Source organism: Pseudomyrmex gracilis, unplaced genomic scaffold (genome assembly GCF_002006095.1).
Source record: "Pseudomyrmex gracilis isolate BER0280 unplaced genomic scaffold, ASM200609v1 scaffold_3, whole genome shotgun sequence".
In the NCBI taxonomy this organism is placed as follows: Eukaryota; Metazoa; Arthropoda; class Insecta; order Hymenoptera; family Formicidae; genus Pseudomyrmex; species Pseudomyrmex gracilis.
In genome coordinates, this window is record NW_018020587.1 from 997,680 (window position 1) to 1,017,396 (window position 19,717).

The 19,717-nt window shown below is 39.7% G+C and overlaps 1 protein-coding gene across 4 annotated transcripts in view; it reads right to left on the reverse strand.

The window, feature by feature from the left end:
* LOC109855017 (protein couch potato-like) overlaps window positions 1-19,717 on the reverse strand; it is a 70,706-nt gene that overhangs the window by 31,516 nt on the left and 19,473 nt on the right. For all 4 annotated transcript variants that reach the window (XM_020428778.1, XM_020428787.1, XM_020428796.1 and 1 more), the window contains exon 2: window positions 3,799-3,876. In XM_020428778.1, coding sequence (XP_020284367.1) covers window positions 3,799-3,876 — 78 coding nt within the window. The remainder of the gene's footprint in view (window positions 1-3,798; window positions 3,877-19,717) is intronic.

Here is a 19,717-nt window from a genome sequence, read left to right on the forward strand (position 1 = left end):
TACTAGAATATCAAACTGGTAATAATCGTGCGATCGCGACTGTGGCGTTAATTAGCGAAACCGCAATTAGAGAGCATAAGTCTCGGAACGTTTTATCTGTGGCGAGAGAAACGGTTTTTTTCAAGTCCGTGTTTGAGCACGTGAGCAAATTGCAAAAATTCTGTTTCTCGCGCAATTTTCCGCGATTTACATGAGCATTGTGTGACACATCGATGAAAAATAAATCACGCGGCACAAAAACAATTAAATTTTAATTTCATCTTACAATGTTAGCTCTAGATCGCGTAGATCGATATGCAAAATTCCTTAGTTATTTACTATACAACGTTCTTGGCATACGCGAGCTCGTGTCATTATTCAACCTCTTTCTCAACTGTGTGAAACATCACTTAATTTCTAATAGCAACTAAATACTTAATTCTGCATACAAAATTATAAATGTTTAACGCTAGAATTGTGTAATTTTACTCGGAAAACAAACTTACAAACAATTAGTTCTGTGTAATTTCTTCTCTAAAACGGTCACAATTTGTTTTCTCACACAATATTTCTCATTAAGAATATGCGTAATCAACGCGCGCGGTGAAGTTATAGATTGCACTGTCATATATATTTGCTCTATCTAAATATGTACTATCTTAGATTCGCGCGCCGATTTGCAACCGCGTTTCCTAGGTGTTCGTTTCCAACGTTCCTTGGCGCTCGCCCGGTCTCGCGCACACATTATTAATTAACTTTCCTTAACTATGAAATATCGCGGTCATTAAAAACCTGGTCTCTCGGGAGAGCGTAATCGAGTTTTCGTTGTTACGCGCCTGCGCCGCCGTGCAAAATAGTTACCGCACAGAAATTCTCCTCCGAAAGTTTCGTGTAGCACGATGACGATGAAGCGACTGATACTCTATCGCTCGTCTTTCGAAACGATGAAAATTCGACCGTAAATTCACGCGAGGAACAAGTCGCGCGACTATTACACGCTGCCGCGTTTAATGTTGCGATATATTTCAAAGACGATTAATATCCGAATTCGCGCGACGGGAGAACTCGCGGAGAACTCCGCGAGATTTGCGGGCGAAAATAACACGCACCCGCGCCTCACTCAAGGTTTATTGTCTCTCTGGGTTTACATCAACTCGGCTATGTTGGACGCATCGATGCCAAGAAACTGCGTGTTGTGACGTTCTCTTTTGATACGAGCGTCTATATGAGACGACCGTCGTCGATATATATCACTTAGTATCGTGAATGCACATTGTGCGTGGAAAACGTTCGCGTTTCCGCGTTTTGCAGACTGCATCGTGATCCGATTTCGGAATCTCTTCTCGTTTCAAGCAATACTTTTATGACGCGAATATCTGAATTTTAAAAAGAATATTTTTACAATAGGATAAAATTCTTAGACTTAATATGCGATTTTGTTTTATATTTTATAACAAAGTAAACAAATACGTAAGATTTTACTTGGGATTTTTAATTCTTGAAAAGATAATACGGACTTGAATTTCGATAAAAAAAAAAAAATTTGCGGAAACTTAATACTTGGCGACTGCAAAGTACGAACAAAATTAATCACGGAAAAAATAAATATTCGTAATGTATCTAATTGATCCACATATTACGTTGCAATATCATTTTCATGAATTAATTCAATTCAGTTTTTTTACTGCTGATATCTAATATATCATTTGGTGTGTGTGAGCGCGCGCGAATATTTTACAATTATTGATATTAATAATTAAATATAAAATTCGTTAATAATAATCACGCGAACGCGCACACACTACAAACAGAAATAACAATAACAGTAATTCACTAGATAGTTTAAATAAAAAAACCTTGAAGAAAGGACTCGAATAAAAAGCTTTTGTGCAGTCAATAGGTATCTTTTCCCCTCTATTAGTCGATAAACCGATCGGAAAATTATAGTATTACGTTTCGCCGCGTAAAATCATTATTTAAAGTGCCTCGGGGCTGTTACGTAAAGAAGAGGAGGACGCGCTTTTCGGACGTTTCTATGTATACACATCGCCTTGCGGCGCAAGGCACCAGCAAAATGTAATTCCCAGCACACCCACGCGACTAATCCTAATCCCTTTGAGCGAGCTGCTCACGACGATTTCATGAATATACAAAAACGGAGCGCACCGAGCGCAAAAAAAAATACGAAAAAAAGATGCGCGCCGTACGCTGTCTTTTTCGCCGTCGAATAACGACACGCTCGAGAGAAGCTTCCCGGATTTAAACTTTCGAGATCTCCGAAATGGAGCGAGAACAATTTTGCCGTTTTTCCATCTGTCCTACCTTTTCGCGGCGACAAATGACCGGCGGTTTCTTTTCTCTCCGACCGACTGTCAGCTTAAATTGCGATTGAATTTCGCTTCGAGCTTGCGTATGTACCGATCGCATTTAACTCTTTCGCGAGCGCAGTCACCGCGACCAATCTCGCCAGATTTGTCGTTGATTAGATCACTTCGTGATCGACGGCGCGTCAATAAAAGTCCCGAACATTGAAGCAGAAAACATAACTGACATTATTTATTAGTTTTCTTACTTTTCTTACTTCAACATTGAATAATAAATAATAACATTAATAATAAACGCCATACTTTCATACGGTTTCAAAATTCGGAACGCAAATATTACTGTCTAAATTAATAAAGTAATGAGTTTTCAAAAATATAAATTTAATTTTTATTTTATTCTATTTTTTTTAGTCTTCAAAGAGTTTAAAGATAATTAAAAAACAGTCGAGAAATCATTACACGTAAACAATTTACAGAAAATACGATAACCATCGTGAAGCTTATCGAATTTTCACGTTTGTCACAGTCTCAGAACTTGAAATGCAAATTCGTAATTAGCACAAACATAATTAACCCTGTAGACAAACCAACAGGATTCCAAACCGAGCAAATATGACGTTATGGAAGCATCTCTTCTTCCCTCTCTCTCGCAGCGGGTGGTCGGTCGGCATAGACGAGCATGATTCATAAGGGGAATTCCCCTTGTGAATACAGTTCGAACGCCTCAGTCATAACGCGTGTGGCGTTTCGTGGTAACGCGAGAACCGGTAGAATGTAGATGAGCTTATTGAACACCTCAACAACGAATTAAACGCGAGAATGAACAACCAGACGTGGTGGATGAAGGAAATTGATGACGTAACGGCGAGAAAGGGGAAATTCTCGAGCCGCGCCATTTTCTTTCGAAGAAAAATGCGAATAGGTATACACATCGAGATCAATCAAAATATTTTTATACGCGCCACCCTTCTTTTAGAGATATCTCTCGACGCTTTAATATTTTATCATGTAAATACGTTAGATACATCAGAATCTAAAGTAATTTTTCAAGAAAACATTATTGTGACCAAAATAACAATTTATATAATACAACTAATGTTTGGTACTTAAAATATCAAAACACATGAAATTTCAAAGACTTGAGAATTCTCTTACACATCTCGACAGATATGATTTATACATTTCGTATCTCTCGAGATCCTCAAAGATCTTAGATTTTGTTTTAATTCCGTTTCCAACCGCCTCGTTCTTCGATTATGCGATCCCGCGATAGAATATTAACGCTCGTAGAATTTTAGCTTCCTTGATATCACATCTCGTTTACATTTGTGAACGCGAACCTTGCGTCGCTAAATATTGGAATATTTGGCTTCTCAAATCTTGAGTTCACTCGGATCCTTTGATCTCAAAACACACATTTAGGTATATATAAAATAGGGAGAACAGAGTGAGAGAGAGAGAGAGAGAGAGAGAGGAAATTCTGAGAGAAACTCACCTCGTACGCTCTGAAGAGCAGATAGAGCTCCCTCGGCTTGGTGTCCATCGGCAAGCCGCTCACGAACAAGGTGCGCACCTGAAACAGGAGTGAAAGAGAACGATAATTGAGTTAATTAACCTAATTGGCGGTTCTGGAGGGAAAAGTGGGGAAAAGAGAGAGATAGATAGATATAAACAGAGAGAAGACGAACGAGAAGACGTACATCCAGATGACTCTCTGAGACAAGGAAGTCGAGGCTTTCTCGATTTGACTCTTGCCCTCGTCCTGTCCGGACGAGCCGATACCTAATTGTAGAATCGATGCGCAATGCCCGGAGACTGCGAGAAATCGGTCTCTCCCTCGTTTCGTCTTCCTTTTTAATTTCGGGATTAATTCGGTAATTTATGGAGGCGAGTCTCGGTTAAACGCAGGCGTATAATCTCCTTCTTCCCTTTCCCCTCCTCGAGATCTCTTCGAAAGTGATTTCCGAGGAGGACGCATTTTTCTCCCGTCCTCACGATATTGATCATCCTTCTCAACCAAACCGCCATTAATATCAGTGTTGCTGAATTAATGCGATATTGTTTCGCTTTCAGCGGGGAATGCAAATCGACGCGTTCCCTATTGACTTGCCTGTCATCGGAAACAATGCGGCAAGAAAAGAGACTAACGTCGGATTCGACGCGGCGCTCTCGCTCTAGCGAACGGTTGTTAAAATCCGCGTTGGCGCGTCGATAATTGCTAATCAAGCGTTCTCGATTCAGTAAGAATGTTAGTTAGTAATTCCTTTGTGTATCGCGTTACAAGCACGCGGCTTCTATTGCGAAAAAGCGTATCAGAGTTGATTAATGAATTTCACATTTCACAACAATTCAAGCGTCTCAATCAATTTATCTCTTCGAAGTTTTATTGTATTATCACACGCGGGAAAGAACATACGTAGGTGGATAATCCTTCTTTGTTTATTGCGCTTTATTACGCCCGAGTTTCCTCAAGCGTTCGCACCGGTAATGACCGGTATAATACCACGTTTCTTGTCATCAAAACAACTTTGTGCACAACACCGACGGAAAAACTCGCGGGCGCTAAAGCAAGACATACAACCGCGGAACGGACTGCCTACTAATGGATGAGGCTAATTGTAAGAGAGTAACCGGTAAAGTTTCGCCGAGCAAGTTACATGAACGTCTTACACACCGAAGCTTTAAGTAATTGCTGCGGCTACGTACGTTCGCGCATGCACACACGAGATGCACACCGCCAACGACGACGTGCGTCAGAGGTTCCCAAATGGGGAGTTCCAAGGAGAGATTATTTGCGTTACACAGTAAGTACAACATATTATAATATTTATCAATTTTAATACAAAAAAAGTGTTTACTCCACTTCGTCCTCTTTTTCTTGTTTGTACTTTGAAATATGCGACATTTCGATTTCGATGGGAAGGGATTCGCGAAACGAGAGACGTTGGGAATCTCTGACGTAAGTGAGCACGACGCGCACTTCGCCGCCTAACTTGTAATGATCTCTCCAAGAGCGAAGCATCGAATTGCCGCAATGAGGTTGCGGCAATTAATAAAGTTAAGAAAACGCAGCGGCTAAAAGATATAGATGTATCTATGACGCGCAAATGTAAGTAGAATTAGTACGGAGTAGAATCTCGTCGGGGTTCGCCGCGCGCGCGTAATTAATATTTGCAACAACGCGGCTTTGATTCTAAACTATCGATCAAATGTCTCTCGCCGACGGAAATAACGGAGTTGCCGGCAGTCGCAAAATAGTTGGATGAAATCGAACTAGATCAAATTGTCGATAACTCAAACAATGTGCGAAGCGTCTCGGTAAATAATACTAAGGTGAAACTAAAGTTCAAAACGTGCTCGTATTGATGACTCCAGCTGCGCTTACATCATTCAGGTGTCAGACTTTCCGAGAAATGGAGGAAGAAAGTTACCGCGCTTTGAGAAAGCTAGTTCGAGCTTTCTTTGAACTGGTTCAAACTGCGCAAAACTTGGAATTATCGGGAATTTGCTTGTACGCTGGTATATAGGTATCGAGAGAGAACCTTGGCGGTTCTCTCGCGAGAGATCGAGAGAAGTGAAAATGCGAATTGTTCTTTTCAAGCAATTATCCGTTTAAGTCGAAATAAACCCCGTGTTCGTGATCGGTTAAGAACAAGAGAGCGGTTGGGAACGCGGTTCTTGACATACAACAAAAATCGCGTGGAATATAATGAAATCGGTGAAAGGAAAGTAATCGCTCGAGATATCTCGCGCGAAAACCTGATTTTCAATTTTCTTATCGAATCAGAACATCTCTTTCGCAACTTAGGACAAAATTCGATAAAAAACCAAACGCAAAAATAATTATAAATTTCACGCGCTTACGAAATTTCGAGATCTTGATGATATTTTATTATCATATTGTCTATTTCGTCGAGTAATTAAGAGAACAAATGTAATTGTTTGATACCTCGTGAAATAACTTGTTTTTCACTTTCCTTGTAAGATCAAGGTAATGTCGAAAATATCACGAGAGAGTAAAATACAAACCATAAATTATTCACGTTGTTTTAAAAGTTCGAGAACTAAAAATTCGAGAAATATTTAACGTTTTCAAAAGTTCTACATAACTTTTATTATTCTGATTTATGAGCAAGTTTAATCTTAATCTTATTGGCACGGCGGTAATACGATTATTTCAAAGTACTAAGTGTACTATGCGCTCTTTCTCTTTCTTTCTCTCGGTCGTCGCTATATATTTTCAACTGAAAACTGGAACAACGTGTTTATTGTGCATTTCTTCCCTTTAAAAGTGTGGCAAAAATTGCTCTTGCCTCGTTTACGAATATTACTCGTTTATTACGTTAATTAAACAGCAGTCCGGATTGCATTAATCAGATTTGTGTCCAGAAGTTTCAAGTCGGATTTCCTCACGTGCTTTTTCTTCTCGTCGTTTCTTCGCACTGCAACGTATATATTCGCAACCTCTGATGACGATTGCGTTCAGAGAAACGACAGTAAATTGATCACGGACGAACGAGTCCGCTCCCAGCTCTCTAGTGACCGTGTCGCTAGTTCTCATTGTTTCATCTTCAAAACTATGTCGCGTCGCCACTTGCACATCCGCTGGCGACACTCCTCGTCCTATATTTGCGTTCCCCTTTTAGCGGCCGCTGTTATTTAGAAGCAATTTTGTGTATCAACGCGCGTGCGTACGCGGATAAATACACTACCGCTCAAAAGTTTGGAAGTATCGCGTTTTCACAAAAGGCGGCAATAACAACAGCGTTGTTGCTCGTCAAAGAAAAGTACGATATGAGAAATTTTACTATTTCGCTAATCTGTTGCTTCAATTTAGAATAAAAATCGCTCGTTATTAGTTAATGAATTATTATAATTAACTATAAGCCAAATAAAAGTTATAATTTTTGTGTAATTACAAATTAATTTTTATATAAATTACAAATTGTTGCGGTAAAAAATATTTTTAGAAGCAAAAGATTAATCGTCGCCCATTTCAAGATCGCACGTGGCAGAAGGAAGGCAGCGATTCGTTACCGTCCCCTCGTTAATTTCCGGCAGGAAGCATCGAGGACAGAAAAGCGACGCGAGCAAGCGAGAAAAAATATCTACGATCATGAATTGATGTAGATTCGAGACAGACGCGTATATAGCTGTCGCTTTACTTTGTCTTCTCGGTAATTAATCAAATAACGTTTGCACAAATCAGTTTTCGCTACGAAAGTAGCGAAACATTTAGATCGTACTAATGAGATCGAAAGTAGACAGAGAGATAGATATATATATATTTAGATTTTACACGCGATAATATATATATAAATCGAACATCATACTTTGCCTCAATAAATTACACTGTCTTATGTGTCGTACATCCATGTGTATCTGACATTATTTTAGTACCGTCATAAATTTTACCGAAGAGAACCTCGCAGATTGTTCTAGACACGCGATCATACACACAATCGAGACTGTTATAACATTAATTTGTGTCGAAAACTCGGAACTTTCTCTCATTACAAAGTAAGTATTCACGTATTCTGGCATTATCTGTCGACTTGAGTATAAGAAAAATTACGATCTGTGATATATTTGTTTCAGCTTGATCGAGATATACCGATGTCAGCGTGCTTTCCGCGCGTATCGACGTTTTAACTCTGCTGGAAACTCAGACGTGGAGAAATCGATCCGACCACAGCGTAAACCTCCCGTAGATGATGCGTTCTGGATGTGTGTAACTATACATATGTGAGATATTACAGGTACCGTGTGTAACACACATCGTCCGAATGCAAGCTCATTGTCTCTGGATAACACGTTGGCAATGTCAGTCAAACGCAACGCGGATTCGATTAATCTTGAATCAGAATTTACAGGTAATTCGAGAGCCGCTCGCTTCGTGAGAGAGGAACAATTTGTATAAAATGTACGCCTCGTCGAATTCCGAATGGGGAGACGAGCGCGATGCCTACAAGCGTATCTATTTACAGAGAGAGAGAGAGAGAGAGAGAGTCGGAACCAAAGCCGCCGCGAGATTTATTTCATCCAGTGAAGCTTTCGTTCGAAACGCGTATTAACGCGATCAAGTATGTATAAAGCTCGTGTGTGGGTGTATATTAATGTAGCCGGTGCGAGTTTCGAATGTGAACGTAAACGCACTCGAAAGCGCGCAGGGAAACAGTAATAAAAGACGAAAATAGTGACAAAATGAAGGCCTGCGCGCGCGATTTTCCGACGTAAATTATTTCGCTTTTTTATTAACATCGAAAACGCAGCGTGTGACGCTGCTGCGACGGAAAGTTTATAAAAATTCAACGCGCATGACCTCAAAGTAGATAATGCAAAAGTGTCGTATAAAATTAACACTAAGTATTTTTTTTTTTTTAATATCGATAATCGATTTGAGATAATTTATACCATTTATTTACATGATACGTTTTTACTGCGCAGATAATATAAAAAAAAATTAATCGATATCTCGACAAAAACCTTGGTAGTTCTCTTTCTCTTTAGTAATAATTTCCTACAATTATTTATTAACATTAGAGTGGCAAGAGTTTATGTTGCATTCGGAGATTCAAACAAATCACTAATTGTTGGTTTAAAATTATAATCCGTAAACAAAACGTGGTGCAACGAGGTCACGTCGGATCGCCTGTTAATCGTGACGCGAAGAGTGCGTGTCGCGACTTTGCGCGGGAAGGCAAAACATTTGGAGCGCATCCGAGCGATTTCACGTTTCGGTCGGCAAAATTGTCCGCGGTGACAGCGGAAAGAGTCGCGTTTTTTCCGCGACGCGCTCTCTCGCATCCGACGATAAGTGAACGGCTCGGCGGCGGCGTGTCTCTTTAATTTTTCACGGTTAGCTCGATGACCGCAGCAAAGTTTTCGTCGACAAGAGGGTCGACTAATTTGCTTTTCAGTAAAAGCCGACGAACGGCAGAGGCAAAAAGACCACTCGCCGCAATTGCGGTCAAAATAGCGCGATACCGATTTTCCACAGTGAGAGGTTTAATCAACCTGGATTGCCCCTAGTACCTCTTCTTGCGAATATTTCATTTAAAAACGTTCAGAGACTAACAATAAGCAAAGAGAGATTTAAAGCGATTTCAAATAATTTTATAAAATCGAATGCATTACATACATATATATATATATAATTATTGTACATAACAAAATTTGTGATTTGATATTTTATTTACACATTACAATTTCTATTAATGTAACAATAATATAATGATGGATTTTACTTTTTGGAAACGAGAGAAAGTTGTCAGCAATGTTTTTCTGCACTTTTCCACAAAAACGAGCATGGTGTGTATTTAAAATGCCATGGAAACGCATTTAAACCCGCAAAAAAGTTGACTCTAAACCTCTCGAATTTTATCTCCAGTTGTCCCTTTACGACACTTTGGACAATTTTCTCCGCTCTAAATCTTTTCTATCGCACTCCCAACGAATTTACATTCCGGATGGCTGAGAAAATTGTGCGCGCGGTGGTATACATAAAACTGCCAGAAGAGACTTTGAAAATAGAAATCTATAATTCGAAAGAAAATCGAATGATCGAGATAGCATTCCGTTTAATTACACAAAAACTTGAAGTAGACATTCACAATAGGACTAGTCATCGTCAAGCGCGCTCAGTTAAAATCATTCTCGCATTGTGATCGCGATTGTAAACGTTCGTGAATATTCACATGGCCCGTCAGCTGGCAGATTCGCACTTTTCGATCTTAATCTCTTTGTAATTACGTCGAGTGGAATTTTTCGAGCGTCGGATCAAGCCGACGTGCTTCGAGGAGGCAGGGAGCGTGCTTCCGTTAACGCGGGACGAAATAAAATACACCGGAGCTGAGGTTCGATGGGCACGGAGCTTGTTTTCAGCGTGTATACAGCCATCGTAAATGCCACGCACGCACACACACCTTCGCCGATTACATATGACAAACATAATTCGCATTATCTTCTTACAAAAGGCGTATCAGATTTTACGGTGACCGCGTCGCACACGAAATGCCCCCTTTATAAGTTTTGTGATATTGTTTTTTTCTTCAATTTATCTATTTCAGAATTTAAAAAATATGTGCGCTTTTGCTTGTTTGTTAAAACAAAGACAGATCTTAAAAGATCCAAGTTCCACCTAATTAATTTTTTAATATAATTCTTGTAACGTTTTCTAACAAAAACATGATAGAATATAATAAATGTTTCTTTTAGGATAACAAAAAAAAACAACGCATCTAATCAAGAAATGCCAGAGAAACGTGTCACCATTTTTCTTCGTGTAGTTTTATCATTTATGTCAGAATTTTGGCATATATTCCGCGCGCGCGCGTAAGAGGTATAATTAATAATAGATTGGCCCAGAAGACTACATCTTTAAACTTGCATTTTTAGATGTAGATTAATAGTCTTTCTCTCTCTCTTTCTCTTGTATAATATATACAGAATTGCATAGCCGCGGTACCGTTGCAACTCCGCTAAGTAACGTTGCGGCTAATATATTGTAATCATGTTGCGACGCGAAATGTCGCAGAATCACCAGATGCTCCCCGGTAATAGATTATATAGAGAACTTTACCCGTCAAGTTGCTTAACTGTGTCGAAAATTAAATTTTCCATCAATTTCGAGTAAAATTGATTTCGCTCTCTCTCTCTCTTTCGAAAGTTTTATCTTTGTAGAAATTTAATTTGAGTTTTATTTGCCAAAAAGAGATTAACGTCAAAACTTGCGCGTCGCGCACACAAATAATTTCACAAATGTTTTATTTTTATTTGAAAAAATATCCATATCATTGTAAATATATTACGTGTGTGTTTAAACTTCATATATTTGTGTGTGTACACACGTGCGCGATCTATTACATACATTAAAAATTCACTCCTTTTGTGCGACTGACACATTTAAACATCGAAGCTTATTCGACGAGCCAAAAATATCGCGGAAAATCGATTACTTCGCGCAGGACGACGAATATCACGGGAAAACTCCACCGTCGTTGTTTCACAAATTGTAAGTACATAATACCGTTATTAAATTGTGTGTGCTAACATAGCATTGTGAAAAGGGTATAATGAAGCAACGTTATTAATTATTATCCTTTACACTCGACCACGGTTATTATCCTTCTCGGGGAGAAACTCGTAGCGGTGTAAGTAAGTGGTAAGTGCGATAATAATTAATAATAGAGGATCGCGCGCGTAAGATGAGCGTCGCTCATTTACGTATTTTTACGTTCGTTCGGATGATGTAACGTTCGTTCGGATTTTCGTCGTTGATATTGCGCACGCGAGGAAGAAAAATCTCTCCCCGTTTGTTCTTTCCTCGGAGCCAAGAAAGCCGTATGTCTCTCGCGTGTCCACGTTTTCTCTCGCGCGTTCGAGTGTCACGCGTGTAGACCACTCAAAGTGTCGTCCGTAACAAAAGAGCGGAATTAATCCCGAATCTCGGACACGCACGTGCGGAATCTTTCGTCGCGGTACTTACGTGCCAACTCGCTGTTGCGCTAAATCACAGTTTCGGTTCAGCCGCAACAATAATCACACTCGGCGCGCGTACAAACAAAATGTCATTTTGTTGTAAGACCCTCGTTTGTCGGAAGCGAACCCCCTTCGCAAAATTCGTTTAACGAGGTAAACAAGTAATACGCGAGGCCAGATACCGTGACAGTTTATTTCATGTTGTCGCTCAGAGGACGTCGGTGTTATTTTGTCTTGCATGTTGAACGTCTCGACGGACAATTTAACGTAAATCGCATCGTTCGTGCAAACTGTTACGAACTTGTGTGTATTAATTCGTGTTTATATAACTGACTCAAAATTATTATAATTATTATCCGATTGTATAATTGTAATTAAATGTGTTTTGTCACACACGTGAATTTGTATTTTTCTTGTAAATTTGTCTGTTTTTAACATTTAATTTAATTATACTGTTTTAACGTTTTTTTCTCTATAATTTTTTTCTCTATTTTTTTCTCTATACTCTCGACAAAAAACATTTTAAATGAGTCTTGATATAACAGATAAAGCTCGTATATATGTTGCACGTATGTGCGAGTGGGCATAATTAAGGCCACCATTACAGAGAGCTAAAGCTAACACGGCCACTATTACAGAGAGCTTACAAGGCTAACTAACTGTGACAAATAAAGTGTTGCGACTGTCTCTCTCTCTCTCTTTCTCTCTCTGTCAATTTGCAACAATTTATTTTTTGATATAATTTTTTATGTAATGACTTTTAACCCCAATTCTGAACCTTTGGGTCTTTTTTCAACCTTTGGCATCTTTTCAAACTCTCTTCAAAAATCATTAAAAATAAATTTATGTAAAACTAGTTTTTCGTTAAATACATAATATATTAGACACTTTGAAGAATGTTTATCAGAATGTTTACAAATTTTTTAAATGTTTTACAATCAAATAAAATGCGTCAAACTTACGATTTACTTTTAGAAGTCTAAAAAAACGATTTGGGATTGATTGGAGTTGTGAACTAAAAATTCTGAAAAAAAGAAGATGAAATGAAGATATTGTTTTCGTGAGTGTTTTGAGAACACTTTTCATTTTGCATTTAAATTGTGTATGTTGAGGCATCTATGTGTGCTACTCGTATTCAGGATAATTTTGACAGTCGTCGGAATGAGCATATCACGTCCGGATACAATCTAGTTTAATGGCTTTTCACTAACAATCGCCGCAAATATCTTCTCTTGAGTTTCCTTCACTCAGCTCTGCATACAAAGACGTTCCCTTGCTAATGAATTCAATTTCCGATTGTCTGTACGTATCTGTTTTTGCACCTTTTATTATGAGTTTGTTCCTTGTACAATATAGCGACTAGTATCGTTCAATGATCTGTTCCTTTTCTTTTCTTTTTTCGCACGCAAAACTCGCTTTCTCTGTTTATACGTAAATTTATATAACTCAATCATTAGATATTTACAAATAACTCACGCACGATGTTTTCCCCGCGCGAGGTTATTCGTTTTATTGCGCATCTATCGTTTTATATATTATTGTTTACTTCGTCTATAGTGTAAGTTTTTCCTTTTCCGTGGGAAAATAATATGTATGTGCACATTTTGTATAAAGCAGTAGTCACATCACTATTATTTCTTTTACAATTTCTTACAATTCGTCGTTGGAAAATTCTAGTGGTCGCAATAATTGTTCCGTCGATATAACTGCGATCGAAGAAAATGCTCGACGCGAGACCGGAACGGTCTTATGTGTACGTACAAGTGATTCGAGTCCCCGGCGACGCAAATGCCGGAAGCAGCCGGGTTCCATTAATATATCCCGCAATGACAGCGTGGAAAGTAAGAGTAGCGATCAACAGCCGGTCTATGGACTAGCTGCATTATACGGTAAAATGAATGTGAGGATCGTCCACATGGCGCAACGTTACAATTGGTTTGACCTCGCACGCTTTCATTATTGATACATCCAAGCACCGCGTTATTCTTTGCTGTACGCTATGACGAGACGCTATATCGCGCGAGAACCGCCGTGGAAACAGATCCGTTTACCTTTTGAGAGACATTTCTTCCACGCGATTTTCGCGAAACGCAGAAAATTGTGGCCAAGTAGTCGACGGTCGCATGAACGTTTTCTCAACTTTGCAAAATGCAGATCGTTCGCTCGTTTTCACTCCGACCGTAAAGCGGTCGAGGCTCTGCTACAAAAGACATCGCGAAACGCTGAGGAATATATCAAAATTTGCCATCAAAGATCTTACAAGAGTTCGTGATCGACAGAGATTTTAAAAGAAGTCTCAAAGTATCGATTTCTCGTATCACTGTCTATATTTGAAACCGATTTTGTAATTTTTAAAATTTAGCAAACAATTTCTCTTCGTCGTATTTTTTTGGAATATGTGACAGGATTACAATAGATTTTTCTAATTTGCAATAGTTTCTCATTTATTTTTTAAAATATTCAGTAAAAAAAAACAAACGCTCGCACAGCACTCACATATTGTGTGTACCTTCTGAATAAGCTGCGAATTGATCGCGCGACTGATTTAATTTGTCGCAACTATACCGGACGAGTGATACTCGTCGGTAATGGCGACGTAAATCACGTCTATGGGGTTATAGTTCAGAACGTAACACAGGGGAGTACACGCTCGCTCTTAGTTTATTATCCGCAAACTGGTGCGACCGAAGGGGGAATGTCATACTCTGACATATTGCAGAGCGGGAGAACAAAATAGCTTTCCACAGAAAATAGGAAGAACACGTAAGGCGATTATATGCGATATCTCAACACCAAGTCTCGAACGATTTTCCGGACTCGCGATTTTTCGCGACGTGGCAGCGTGTGACCTACTCCTACTCTCACGCTTGAACAAATATCGCAGCCTGCGCAGAGTTTTTTTGGTGCCGAGTTAAACTAACGGTCGAGTTATCGCGATTTTAATGATCAATCTAATTGCGACGAAAGATTAAAAGCATCGATATCATCATCGGAATAATGATATTTCTCTTGTCTCCGACCGCGTGTAAATGATCACCTTCCGATTGCTTTTTTACACCGCGTATTGATTTTCGCCGATATTTTTCTATGATATTGATGAATATTACTTTTACGCTTAGCACATCAATTTAACGGACATGTGAAATGTTGATGTATGCGATCGATTCAACGCAGAGATAAAGTGTACACGTAGACGTTTGATCAAAGGTTCATCAATCTTTGTCCTTTTGCGATAATTTACGAAAGAAAGAAGCGAAAAAAACGGGAAGCCGACGGGTTCCATCAGAGAACGCGATAACAACAGCAATAAATTTTGAATCAAAGTCAAATAAAAACACATTGGATACTTATTGGCGTTCAATATGTGTATTAATTTGCAATATTTACACGAACAATCCTTGTACTTTGTGTGTACGTTATTTAAATTTCATATCATCATGTAAACAGTACATGTTCACAAGCCGACTAGACTACAAGTATCACCGACTTTCCGCGTCTAAGAAAAAATTCATGTCATTTCATTGAATTTACACACTCGTGTTTGCGATGTATGCGTTCGTAGTAATAGCGCTGTTCATTATTAAACGACGCGGCCGACCAACTGAAAGAAAGTTCTCCCGCCGTTTCGGGTCAAGAGAGAAAAGTTCGCGGTGAACGTTTCGCCAATGTAAGAAGAAATTCTAAGGGGAAGACGCGCGGGCACACGGGATGCTATAGAGCTCATACCTCCGTGGCCTGAAGCCACGGATATAGTCGAAGACGAGCGACAAAGACAGGCAAACAGAGAGAAGAAGAAGGTCGCACTGAAGAGAGAAGATGGAAGAGGTAAATAATGAAACAGACGGAAACGGAGAAAAAGGGAACGTTCATGTGAGAAAGATAGGATTACGAAGAGAAGTGAGAGAGGAAGGGAAGTAAGTAAAAGAGAGAAAGAGTGAGAAGAGTGCGCGAAAAAGAAGGACGGACTTGCGCAAAAGAAGGAAAGAAAAATGTGAAAGAAGAAGAGAAAATGTAGAAAGAGCGGAATCGAGAGAGAGACGGAGAATAAAGGACAAGTTATAATAGCGGGAATGAATAGAGACAGAAGTAATAGGTAGGAAAAAGATAGAGAGGTGAATTGAGAAACAGAAAAGAGAAGAGTGAAAAAGGAAGTGTATAGAACCACGTGTGATAGAGTACGACTAGATGAAAAGAGAGGAGTTAAAGAGAAGCGAGAGAGAAAGTTGCAGTAGGGATGAGATTAGGCAGGGAAAGGGTAAAACCGCGGAAGGGAGTGCGATGGAGTGAGAGAGAGAGAGAGAGAGAGAGAGAGAGAGTGAGAGTGAGTTTCTTGCGTTCTGTCAAGAGAGACGGAAGGGTCACGAGAAGAGATGAAAGAGTTGCGGGGAAAAAGAGCGAGAAAAAGACAGAAAGAAAGAGATTGGATCTGCAGACAAAAAGAGACGGAAGAAGGAAGAAGAAAGAAAGACCAGGAAGAAAGACAAGGCGTATACAAGGTGTTCGAAACAACGACGTACACACGACAATCTGTGCGCACAGTTCGTTGATTTTGAACAATTTTTTCTTCGCTTTCCTACACATTTTTTCAAGGTCGTTACCCTATTATTTTCCAAATAAATTACAGTATGTAAAATTTCAAAATAAAATCCAATTTAAATTGAATAAAAACCACATCTTTCAAAGCCCAGTCTCATATGGTAAATAATTTTCTTTTGTTTACTTTAAATACTGATTATATCTCGATGTAAATACATTGAAACAAAGAAATTGTATTTTAGAACAAAACCGTATAACAACTCTTGTAAGAAATAGTCTCGAGCACCCTGTATATGTACATGCGAGCGGCGAGGGTGCGAGAAGGAAGTGAGAGCAGGGGGAGTTCGAGGACGGCGAGGGTAGAGAGAGGGTCGAGGGACAAGGAGTGAGGTCATGCTGGCGACGCCGTGTCTGTCTCGACGCTCAGAAACGAGGGAAGCCGGCGCAACGGGCCAATCACTTATTCATGCGCTCCGAAATGATTCCAGCCTTGTAACCGGCCGTATAAGCGGTGTGAGGTGCGAGTCGCGAGTTACACGCGGCTTTGAATTAAAACGTCAGCCTTGCCATCCTTGCGGCGCGCCAACGACGTATCGCCGCGCCTTTCACCGACCGAGATTCGCTCGACCGATATTACACACGGAGCGAGGCCTGTAGCTCTACAACGACGGCGAAGTGCCCCAGTATCTTCCGACATTTCCGAAAATTGCGATTTCGCGAATTCGCAGAACGTTGCGAATCATTGAAAAAACGTTTTGTAAACTCTTTGGGCATCTTCTCTCAAGTGTCTACTAATATGTCCTGTTCGTTATTGAATAAAAACAAAACGTTGATATAATTTTTTTTAACGACTTTTGAAGAGAATTTTAAAAATTTTTTGCTGCTGGTCTATTCTTGTAGCTCAAACGTTCAGAAGATTAAGATTATTGAAACGATTAATTCTTTTCCGTGAAGAAAACACGAAGAACAAAATTTATTTTTGTCACGACATGCGACAAAAAAAGGGAAAATTTCAGAGGAAACTCTAAGAAAAGAAAGACAGGTTTACAAACTCGAAGAATCGCGAATTGCTGTCTGCAAACTCGGAATTTTCTCGGAGATTGGAAATTGCAGTGACCGTATGAGGGAAAATATATACGGTGTGTGTTTCAGGATTAGCGGTGTAAAACCGTTACAGTATAATTTCATTTAGCGACGAAGCGAAATGAGAGTTTGTACCTAAGTATCACGCTCGAGAGAAAGCGTAACCTGGTGTTATGGCACGCGCGCGCACGAGGCTGCTGCTTCAACTTTTTTCATTAATTCGCGGTACATCGTTCGTCGTCGGAAAATCTCCGACAAAGTGGGTACACGCGCGGTTTAATTAAGGGTGAGTCCTCTCGCGAGGACAAGCACGGAAGATGTTTACAGTCTCGGGAGTTAATTTGCGGATCGCTTAGATGCATATTTTTTCCCCAGTGATAATATCTGCTATCAGTCGTTTAGTAGCGCTTATCGCGGCAAAATTTCTTCGAGAACTAAACTGCATATATTCATTCAATTCGGATTCTATATGCAGTTTGTTACAATCATTCAATCTTCAACTGTTCTCCTCTTTTTGCTCAATAGTCGTGTGATATTAAATACGTATCCCCCGACGTAATATTTCACAGAATATTGTTCCACGCTTTTACATGTGCGAGTTTCCCTCGGAATTCAACGGGACTTATTTGAAAACGGGTGTGTCTGTATCCGAGTGGTCGTTAACAATCCGCGTTCGTGTTCATATACGCGCTGCCGGCGCGTACTTACTCGTACTTCATCGCGCGCTCTTAATCCGCGGCGAGTATCGCGCGCATTTTAATTCAAAACCGCGAGAAAAACGCGCTATTTACGGTACCTTATATCGCGTTACGATATTACGTTGTTCCGCGCGAACGCTTGTATTTTTAGAATTTTTTACGGATCGCGCGGATCGCGTCGCGAAATTCGTATTGGTCAACTCGAATTATTTCTGATTCAGACACACTTCAGAGAAAGTTCTGTCTAAATGAGATTTTAACATATATGACAAAGAACGCGTAAAGAGATTTATAACGAAACATTTTCTCTTAAATTGTAAAACGACAACGCGTTGAAAAGTTATTTTTCTTGGTGGAAATATAAAGATACGAATGATTACCTAAGTAAAATTGACGCGCGATTATATCACGTCTCAGAAATCATATTTCTCGAGAATAATCATTTCTCGCTTGTGCCGTTATATACTCAACGTAAATATCGTAAATATCGGACATAATCGCAGTACGAATTTATTTTGATCGATATCAGTGCTTCAAGATTTCAATAATAAACTCGAAATATTATTTATAATATTTTTGCTTTAAAAATTGTGTGAGAAATAAAACTTTTAAATTTCTAGACGTGACGTATAATAAAATATTTTGGCTCATAAATTAAAATAGATTATAGATTCAATTTATATCACGTATTTGAATACAATTTATGGTTCAGCGTTTCGCGCGCGATGATTAAAAGCAGACCGTGTCGGGTTTTATACGCGGTTTTCGAGACAGCGTCAATGCACGTCCCGTTCATGCAGCTTGTAAGCGCCGACAGAGAGACTTTGAATGGCGTAATTGTGCAAATATCTGATTAGACGTTATATTAGCGAACAGCACAGCCGCGCCTGACCCGTAGCGCGAATTACAGGATTCAAAGCGACGTTATTGTTCGGTGTAACCTCGGCATCAGCCGTAATTACCGACGCAGTGGGTGATTAATCACCGACTGGTCTACTGAACTATCGGAGACGCCATTGCGGAAGCCAGTGGCTTGGTTCTCGTCGATTCTCGTTTCCTCCCGCGAGTTTCCGATACTTGTTAATCCTCGGCATCAACCGCGTCAATTTAACGTCGCATAAATTTTTCTCGTAAAAAGAAGCAATAATCAAGAAACACACAAGTTTCCTGATGTCATTCTTTCAAGAGAATTTATACCTTCAAAAGCATCTCTCTCGCTCTGATATTTATTCATCTCTCAGCAACAAATCTCAACTGTATAAATTTGCAATAAAGGATATTACGCGGTAATGTTTTTCACACTATTTATTTTCGCACATTTGTTTTGCCGAAATTTACGATCATGATAACTGCGCTCTGTACCTAACGTGAGCGAGATTAACATACGCCACTTTATTCAATTTATCGTCGAAAAATATCACAAAACAGGAACCGCACCGGCGGCAACGCCGCCGTACGAAAACCGCGCGTTTTCCCGGTATTTTTTAGAGTAACACCGCGCGCCGTGTACGTTGATGGAATAAATTTTAAATACACCGGAAGGGATCGTGTGTTCGCGCGTGTTTGCTCACGCGTCCGTTTCACGTGCACGTTTCAGCAATTTGGTGACAGGCGTTT